This window comes from Gallus gallus, chromosome Z (genome assembly GCF_016699485.2).
Source record: "Gallus gallus isolate bGalGal1 chromosome Z, bGalGal1.mat.broiler.GRCg7b, whole genome shotgun sequence".
NCBI classification, from domain to species: Eukaryota; Metazoa; Chordata; class Aves; order Galliformes; family Phasianidae; genus Gallus; species Gallus gallus.
The window spans coordinates 54,292,527-54,301,958 of record NC_052572.1 but is presented as its reverse complement, the minus strand read 5'-3'; the positions used below and the strand labels follow the sequence as shown (position 1 = coordinate 54,301,958).

The 9,432-nt window shown below is 43.2% G+C and overlaps 1 protein-coding gene across 6 annotated transcripts in view; it reads right to left on the bottom strand.

Annotated features, from left to right (window-relative positions):
* Positions 1 to 1,927: 1,927 nt before the first annotated feature.
* CHRNA6 (cholinergic receptor nicotinic alpha 6 subunit) overlaps positions 1,928 to 9,432 on the bottom strand; it is a 30,815-nt gene continuing 23,310 nt past the window's right edge. For 4 of the 6 annotated variants that reach the window (XM_046905272.1, XM_046905273.1, XM_040655452.2 and 1 more), the window contains 5 exons: positions 9,083 to 9,222; positions 7,721 to 7,765; positions 6,537 to 6,646; positions 5,429 to 6,416; positions 1,928 to 2,590 (listed from right to left, as the gene is read on the bottom strand). In XM_046905272.1, coding sequence (XP_046761228.1) covers positions 2,468 to 2,590; positions 5,429 to 6,416; positions 6,537 to 6,646; positions 7,721 to 7,765; positions 9,083 to 9,222 — 1,406 coding nt within the window. In that variant the 3' untranslated portion in view covers positions 1,928 to 2,467. Of the gene's footprint in view, positions 2,591 to 3,456; positions 3,660 to 5,428; positions 6,451 to 6,536; positions 6,647 to 7,720; positions 7,766 to 9,082; positions 9,223 to 9,432 lie in introns of all 6 variants that reach the window. The other 2 variants (XR_005842616.2, XM_025144691.3) reach the window with 2 other exon arrangements.

Genomic DNA, 9,432 nt, shown 5'->3' with positions numbered 1-9,432 from the left:
CCCCATTGTCTCTGATATGAGCAGAAAAAGAGTAGAAGGCCAACCAGGGACTTCAGAATGATTCTCATCTGCCACGGAACAGTGATGTCTGAAGTAGAGATTGGTACATGGCACACACTGAAAATATTGTACTGACACTGCACAGTTAGAGTTAAGACAGCCTATAACAGAGAAAATGTTTTTACTTTTGAAGCTATTGGTTGGAATAGCAATGATGCCCTTTAAGAATCCTTAGGTGCAAAACCAACAGGAACCAAAATAGACAAAGGGTCTGAGGGTGAACTCATAGTTTAGGGTCCACATAGTTTATAAAACACATTAGGTGCACAACTACCAAGTGTTTCAGGATTAGGCTCTTTACCTGGTTACCCAAGAGCAACTCCAGCACCAAAGTATCTCCACAGTCACCGAACAGGTTGCATACCCAAGACTATTCTGACAGGAGCTTCTGCAGAGCTGTTTGGATTGAAGTGCCTACGCTTGCATAGGATTCGTGATCATCTGCCTTCTTCTGACATGATACGTGTAATCTAACTTGGCACTGGTTTTAAAAACAGATAAAGTCAATGCTGCCCATCCAGTTCTGTCTGTGATGAGTAGCTGCCCAAGGACAAATGCTTCCCAAGTGGGCTTATAACTGAACCTGAGCAAGAAAGTAATTTCAGAGCAGCCCCTGTGGACTGGGACCACAGTCAGGCTGATATAACGAATGCGGTTTGGATGAGGCCCTGGGCAACCTGCTCTAGTAAATGGGGAGGTTGGTGGCCCTGCCTGGCAGGGGGGTTGGAGCTTCATGATCCTTGAGGTCCCTTCCAACCCAGGCCATTCTGTGATTCTGTGATCCTGCTGGAGCTATCCACCGATTTTAATACTCAGTACTGGGAAGTAAAGAGGAATTTGGTCATAAATATGACATATAAAATGGTTTTTGAAGATTTAGAGGCATGTAGATCTCAAGTGTAGGTGTTCTACATTTTGATCATGGATGCCTCGAGTCTTTTCTGCTTTTACGTATTGCATCCAGCTTATTCCCCTGTGGTGCCCCTAAGATCATAGAATCACACAATCATTAAGGTTGTAAAAGACCTCTAAATTCACCAAGTCTAACCATCAGCACATCCTCACTATGCCCACTGACCACCTCCCTCAGTGCCACATCCACACGGTTCTTGAATACCTCCGGGGATGGTGACTCCATCTCCTCCCTGGGCAGCCTGTGCCCCTGCAGCACCACTTTTCTGAGGAGAAGTTTTTCCTAACATCCAGCTTGAACCTCCCCTGCTACAACTTGAGGCCATTCCTTCCCATTCTGTCACTGTTACTGGGGAGAAGAGGCCAATCCCTGCCTTTCCACAGCCTCCTTTCAGAGCAGTAAAGTCTCCTCTGAGCCTTCTCTTCTCCAGACTGAACAATCCCAGCTCCCCATAAGGCCTGTGCTCCATTCTCCTCACAGCTTTATTGCCCTTCTCGGGGCACACTCCAGGACCTCAGGGGTGTTTCTTGTAGTGAGGGGTCCAAAACCGAACATAGTACTCATCGTGTGGCCTCACCATAGCTGACTACAGAGGGACAATCACCTCCCTGTTCCTGCTGGATGCACTATTTCTCATACAAGACAGGATCCCATTGGCCTTCTTGGCCACCTGGGCACACTGCTGGCTCATGGTCAGCCAGCTGTAAAATAATACCCCCAGGGCCTTTTCCACTGTGCAGGAGGAACAGTGCTCGAACATGCTCGAAACAACGTTGGCAAGACTGTGCACTGCAACGTATAAAGCAGGTTCATCGTCAGCTATGGAGGGGTGCTTAAGACCTATTGGACTTCAAGCATAAAACTAAATACACGTGCTGCTCATGTCAGATTCTCATTTGTGTACACGTGTTATAGAAAACGGGGATTGTAATAAAATATTACAGAGTCAAGGGATTGGTTTGATTGTACTTTTATTTGGATTTTTGTCTGCCCTGTTCCAAAAGCACAGTAAAGAGTGTTGATTCAGTCAGTAGGACTGCGGTACCTCAGCTAAGCGCCATGCTGAAATCTAGGCATTGTACAAGGGGAGAAAGAGGAAATGTAAGAGTTGTGATGAGGAAAGAAAAGTGAGACTTTTGTTCTCTTAGCACAAATCACTCACAGTGGCCCCCTGAACTGAAACCATGGGAGAAGCTCAGTATTTTCTGCCCACTACAGTGATTCTTGGTGCAATTGCTACTGAATTGAGCAGACAGACAGGCACTCTGTAAATCTCAGCCACTCTGTCTTAGAGAGACCACAAGCTCAATCTCACATTTTCAGTTCCCTTCTCATTCTGCCTTAGATTGTTGCTTGCCCAGAGGAGTCTTCCCCTCTCTCCTTCCCAGTGGGGCTAGATGCTGAGGGATGATATAAGAGGAGAGAAATACAAGGGACAGTTCCAAACTGAAAATGGAATACAAACGTAAGTGGAAAAAAAAGCTATGACTCAAGTTATGTATCTGCTATTAGTGGTTGGATAAATAATCCAGCAGTCCCAAACACACAAAGGATTATAAACACCCAGAGAAATACTCTGTCAATCACCATAGCCACGTATTTCCAATCATCTTCCACCTGTAAGAGAAGAAAAAAAAATAATAATAAAGGATAGATTATGTGTAATGTAACATGTAATTGTGAGTTAACATTTAATGGTAAAGAATGTCCCTCATGCTTTTGAACAAGGAAGAACGTACATCCTGGCAGGAACATTGCTTGTGGTGTTTATAGCTGTTGCAGTTTTCAAGTGTCTTAAGAGGAGTCTGTTTTCTTAACAGTATTTATAACTTCTGGCTGAGAACAGTAAACATTCTCCTGATCTTCTACTGATTTTTTTTTTTCTGAGTATTGCAGTCAGTTGGCAAACTATGGCTGTGTCTGACAATAGCAAATAGAATGAGACCATGTGATGGGTGTAGATTGAGGTGATGTGGCAGCAGGATGAGTCACTGCAGCCGCACACGGCTGAATCCTGCCAAAGGATCTGGTCTGGCTGCCCACATATGAGACAGCCTACTGCTCTGGCATGGCTGGCCACACTGCCATTCCAGTTAAACTCACTGCCGCCAATGAAATGGACAGCTGAGCACATGAGCATTAGAAAAGCAAACATCCTGTCTGAGCAAAGCAGTGCCATGTGCTGAGCAGGCTAGAGTGAATGTAAGTCTCAGAGATATGCACTGAAGTCACTGTCCTTTAAACCATGCCTGTGCTTGAGGACCACTGCATCAAAGAGCACTCACTCACATAAAACCAGCGAGTGGTAAAGAGTCCCTTGCTTGAGTTAAGAGTTCTCTCCACTTGTTTTCCTCTAGAAGATTACTGCTGTAGCTCTTCTGAAAGGACATACAGCACGAACTCTAGCTACAGTGGTGCTTCCACAATTTTCATAAGTGCTTCCACAATCTCCAGAGACATTCAAGATCTTTCCAGTCACTTACCTGTGTGACCTAATGCAGGGAAGCTGCTTTAGCAGGGGGTTGGACTGGAGATTCCTTTCAACCCCAATGAACCTGCCATTTCTAAAGGGCTTCTATTCATATGGGACATGTCCATAGCAGCATAGCTCTGTACATCTGAACAAAGCAGAAGCCTCCAGAATCATTTCCTCGGTGCTTGTTGGGGAACAAAACACGTTATTTCCCTAGAGAAAGGATTTTTCCCACATGAGAAGTCCTGTTTCCAATCCTTGGTGCATTGCAAAAGGTGAGATGCAGAGCTGCTGATGCACACGTCAGACTAAGAATACAATTGCATGCAGCAGGAGAGGTTTGCAAAATGTGAATCAGCGTGACTGGAAATGAAAGACTTATCATGAGCTGTATAATCAAAGTGGCACATTACTTGAACTGCTTCACACAAAGTCTCCTCTTATTTGGAATGCATCAAAGAAATAAGCTGAATACAGTACAAGGGTATATTTTCTGCTGCTGTGGCGCTGAAAGCAGGGCCGAAGTGCTGGGGTGAAGCAAAGCATTAGGGGCATAGTTACTAAGCAAGACTCAGCTCAATCCCTGCCTTATTCTGTACTGCTGGACACCTGTGCTTTTCTTTGGTCTCATCCTATGAATTCAGTCACCAGGCCCTAACTGTAGCCCATTATTCAAAGTTATGTACTTTGTTTTCAGATGAATTTTCTGCAGGACATAAAAAAGAGGGGGGGGGAAATGAATTTTTGGGTTGCATTGAAATTGCATAAATTGGTGCTGGTTTCAACTAGCAAAGAATATCTCTCAATAATTATCTTGCAAAATATTAGCTCTTTTTGGATAGAAATACAGTAGCATTTCGTTTTGAAATGGAATTTGTCTTCTCATAGCATCTAAAAAGCACCAACATTTAAAGTTAGAGCAAAAGTAAATGTTTCATTAGGATCAAAACTCCTTAAAAAAAAAAAAATAAAATCTTGAAGTGTCGAAGAGTTTTAATTCCTTATGAGGCCTTGGCAAGTGCTTATGTGAGATAATCTTTATTGGAGCTGCTTCTAGTTCTGTGTTTACACCCAAGGAATTGGCTCTGGCATTCTTAAGATTCCAGTGTGCATCGTTTTCTATGACAGCAATCCCAGCTAGGATGAAACATTTATAGCCTCACAAAAGCTAATCTATAAGTTCAAATGACAATCCTCTTTTTTTTTTTTTTTTTTTTAATTAAAGAGTCTTTCTGTGTGTGTGTGATCTTATTCATCTGTTGCCTGTTTTTATCTGCCTCCCCCAAACTCAAAACTTTTATTTCAGAATTAGCAATGCTGTCTCACTGAAGGCACAGTGAGTGCTTCTCACTGCAAAAATATGAAAAATTGTCAAAAAACACCATACTGAAGCACAGTACTTGCAACAGGAAAGGAATATCCCTACCACATTTGTCACTGGCTGAGAAGAGTTCCTTTCCAGAACGCCAGCTGTGTAGCAGGTTGTTTGTTCCTTTACTAACGCAGAGGAGCACCCTGCTTGGCTAACAGTGCTTTTGTTACAGTGACAGCGCTGCTCACCAGGGCTGAGCAGTTCAGAACAGTCCCTTCTGAGGAATCACAGAAGTAGGGTTAGAAGACTCTTTCAAAAGCTTCACCTGGACTATCCCCTGGCCCATGGCAGTGGCTCCTCCTCTTCACACAGAATGGTCATCCTCATGACCGATCTAAAACTATCTTACTGCTCAAATTATCCACCAGGGATAGAGGAGGAACAGGTGAGATCACTATTCTTGTTCCATCCCCAGTGCATGATTTGGCCTCTCCCATTTTGAAGGAAACTTTGACCAGTTCACAGGACTCAAAAGTTTCTTCTCTAGACATACCAGCTCCGGTGCCCTTGAGCTGCCACCCTACATTACAGTTGTTTGCCTTGCTCGCTATTCTCCCATGGAATGCTGCAAGTGTGACCTTGTGCCCAACTTGCTGGCTACCTCCCTTACCTCTTTGGTTTCATTCTGAGACTTCATGTTCTCTGCGATGAACTGAACATTGTTGATGACATCTTTCACTTCTGGGGAGTACTCTGTGTGCTCTGCCATCCATTTCAGTGACTGATGACTCAGTCGACTTCTTCTGGTTGAGGTGAGATCGTCTGCTTTATCACAGTGACAACACCGTTGCTCCTTATGTAATTTGTTATCTTTGTGTTTGCTGTGCTTTGATTTGCCTGATGTTTTGGCCGATCCTTTCTTGGTCTTTTTGGAGATGTTTTTTTTCTCCTGCTCCAGAGGCCGCTGCATCAACAGAACTTTGGGGAGCAGGCTAAGAAAGACAGTTTTCACCCATTTGGGCATTGTGTGTGTAGTAGGAGTTCTGTAATGTATATTTAAGACAAACACGGTGATGACAATGGAGAGAGTCACAAATATCATAGTGAAGAGCAAATATTCACCTACGAGGGGTATTACTAAAGAGGTAGATGGAATTGTTTCTGTGATCACTAGTAAAAATACAGTCAAAGAAAGCAACACAGAGATGCAAAGAGTCACCTTCTCACCACAGTCAGATGGCAGGTAAAAAACTAGCACAGTCAGGAATGAGATGAAGAGACAGGGAATAATCAGATTTATGGTGTAGAACATTGGCAGCCTTCGAATATAAAATGAATATGTTATATCTGTGTAGATCTCTTCACAGCAGTTATATTTGATGTCATGTTTGTAGCCAGAAGCATCAACTATTTCCCACTCGCTATTTTCCCAAAACTCATTCATATCTACTTTGGAGCCAATGATCAGAAGATCAATTTTGGCTTTGTCGTAAGTCCAAGAACCAAATTTCAATGAACAGTTCTGATGATCAAATGGGAAAAAAGTAATATCCATGGGACAGGAGCTTTTAAATATAGCTGGTGGGGTCCAGGTGATCATCCCATCGTAGCGAAGAAGGGCTTTGGTCTTGCCTTCAACTTGAAAATCTCCCACAGCACTAGAAAGACAAATGAGGCAAGGAGAAGAAAATGCTATGAGAGGAAAATAATGTGTTTCATGGATACAGCAAGATGATACTTTTCAGAGAAAGGGTAAAATGGAAAAATGTTCTTCATACTTATTGTATAAGACAATATCTGGTTTCCAAATTTTATCTGCTGGTACCCGAACAAATTCAATTCCATCATATTCTCTGGGATCCCATCGCAATTTGTAGTCATTCCAGATCTAAAAGAAGAACGGATAAGAAGTATAAACACTGTGTTATCAGCAAGTATCTGCCTCATAGATCTTCCCCACAAATGACAGGTTACAGTAGAGAATGGAAAAGAATCGTGAGTAGAAGGGGACAGTGACCTGAAAGACATCAAAATCACAAGCTGGAGAAACATGGGACGTAGGTGAGCATTGCTCACACTGGCTTGCCATCTCTTCCTCTGTGAAGAGCTATGACAACAACAGCTATTAGCTGCTGATGTGCTGAGATCTCTCCTCTGGCTTGCTACCTTAGTGTATAGCAGTGCTACGCTGCACTGCAAGCAAGAGACACAGTTCTTGCTGCTGCCCTTATTGGAGTGGGTCCTGAAGGCTAAAGGAGACTAACATCAAAGGAGACAGACAATCTAAAAGGAAAGGAGGTGCCTGTGCACAAAGGCAGGTTGATGTGGCTGGGAAACATTATTGGCTTTACAGGGGCAGTGAATTACGAGCTCAGGAGCAGCTAGGGACACCTTTCATTGCTCTCTAGTGACTAATCACTGGGCTGTGGTCCAAGTTCTCACAGCCTACTCTGAAGATCCTGGTCTTAAGTACCCTTGCTTCTCAAGAAAACTTTGTGTAGATCACAAACAGGGTCTGGAGGAAGCTGTTTTGGTGAAAGATAGCTTGTTTCTCTCAGCAGATAAAATTTTGTAGGGATCTTTGCCTGTGTATATGTGCTAAAACCATCAGGTGAAGTGGAGGCATGTCCTTTTTGCTAACAAATGTTTTCATTGGAATCTTCAATATGGAGATGACTTAGGATCACAGAGTTGCTTCTTTAATCACTCTTAAAGGGCACATTCAGCTAAATTTTCTAGCGATAAACCAGTGATAATGGAAACTCAGAACACAGGAAAGATGGGATATATAACTTCTTGCGGGGAAAAAAAAAAAAGAAAGAAATTACTTATTCAAATTTTGCTAATGTAGTCTCATTATGTGTACCTCTAGACCACTTTGCAAAACAAGCACGTATTATATAGACCTAACATTCCATCACCTTAATGCAAAGTATGTGAGAAACGCAACGCAGTCACTTACGTGTCTTAGCCACAAATTGGTTTCCATAATCTGATTGACTTCATCCTAGAAAGAAACACAGACATGCACATCTTCACTCATAAATCATTCATAGTATGCCAAGATGTCCATAGTCTTACTCTGATAAAAGTAGAAACCAGAATTTCACGTTAACTGACACCAGCTATTTTCTGCCTGTGGACAGTGGCACTTGGGTGGATAATAGAGATAACTGGGCAGAGGTGGGCTGTTTTCAGGGGGGGGGGGGGGGTTACAGGTTGTATACAGACAACTGCAGCTCTACCAAAGAAAATTTGTAGGCTCTGCTGAAAGATTGTGCCCCACACATGTGTGGAAGAGAGCTGCACTGGTTTGCCAGTGGCCTGAGTGTGTGGAGGGCAACACACTTACAGCTGCTCTGATCACTGTCAGAGGAATAAGGTTCTGCTGGTGTCTGTGTGGTTTGTTGGGTTCAGTTTTTAAAATGCTCTATTTACATTGTACAGTACTGGACAAAATTCAAGGGAAACAACATCTGCAGTGTAGTTCTTGCATTTCCATGCAAGATTCTATAGCAGATGAACTAAACCTGCACTAAGTTAAATCATTGCTGCAATGAAAACTTATTTTTAGAGTACACTTACTGCTGTTGTCAACCAGCAGTGAATCACGAGGGTGCTGCAAGAAGCACAAAAATAAAAGATGGGATCTTGTTCTAAATAGCCTTCTTTAGCCAAGTCTAAAAGTGCTTGGAAAGGTTCAGTTTACAAGCATACATGAACGCAGCCTAACATTTCCAATGAAAATATCTGCAAGAATATTGTTTTGTGTAGTTCTTAATATGTAAACATGTGATGTCAAAAATGTTAAGATACTTACAGACCAAAGGATACAGACAGTGCAGAGAAATTTTATCACTAAGTACAGAGGACTAAGCACCAAGATAGTTTTGAAAGCCCTGTTGGGCTCTGGTCTAATGGGTAAGGTACCTAGGCTCTTCCCAAACCCATGACACTTGACAAAATCCAATTGGACCCACAGGAGAACTAGGCTGCATGTTATGCAGCACAAATACAATCCCACGTCCCTGGGTTAGGCAAACCCTGTGCTGCTCCAGATGCCAGGGGCTGCAGCCCAGAGCAGAGGGATTTGACATGACAGAGATAGCCAGTGAATCTGCACAGTCTGAACCGCTTGTATGAGGAGCTGAAGTGACCTGGCTGACAGAATGGCAAACATCTCACTGTGTACACAGAGGCAGACATGATAACATCAGCTGTGAGGGCTGTATGTGCAGACATAACGAGTACGTCTGCTGCTGGAACACTTCGTGTGCTTCCCAGTCGTGCCCAAATCTCAACGGTCTTCTGTAGTCGATCTTACCACATTTGTAAGCTGGGTAATGGCCAGTTCGAAATGCACCGTGACAGGATCAGATACGTTTTCCACCGGCCTGATGAACTGGTTGTAGCGGGAGAAGAGTTTGTGAAACAGCCGTTCCTCTGACTCGCAGGCTGTGGTGTCTGCATTGGTAAAGATAAACAACAAGTACTGCAGAGGTAAGGAAGAGGGAAAGAAGAAGCTAAATAACATGCTGCTCCAGTCTTTACTTCTGGATCCCGTGCTTGACCCTGTGTGTCCACATACAGAAGCTTATTCAGCTCTGAAGGGCGCCCATTTGTTAAGTTCGGTGAGAAAAAAAATGGAGGCTTTGTAAAAGAGAGCAGCTCTTT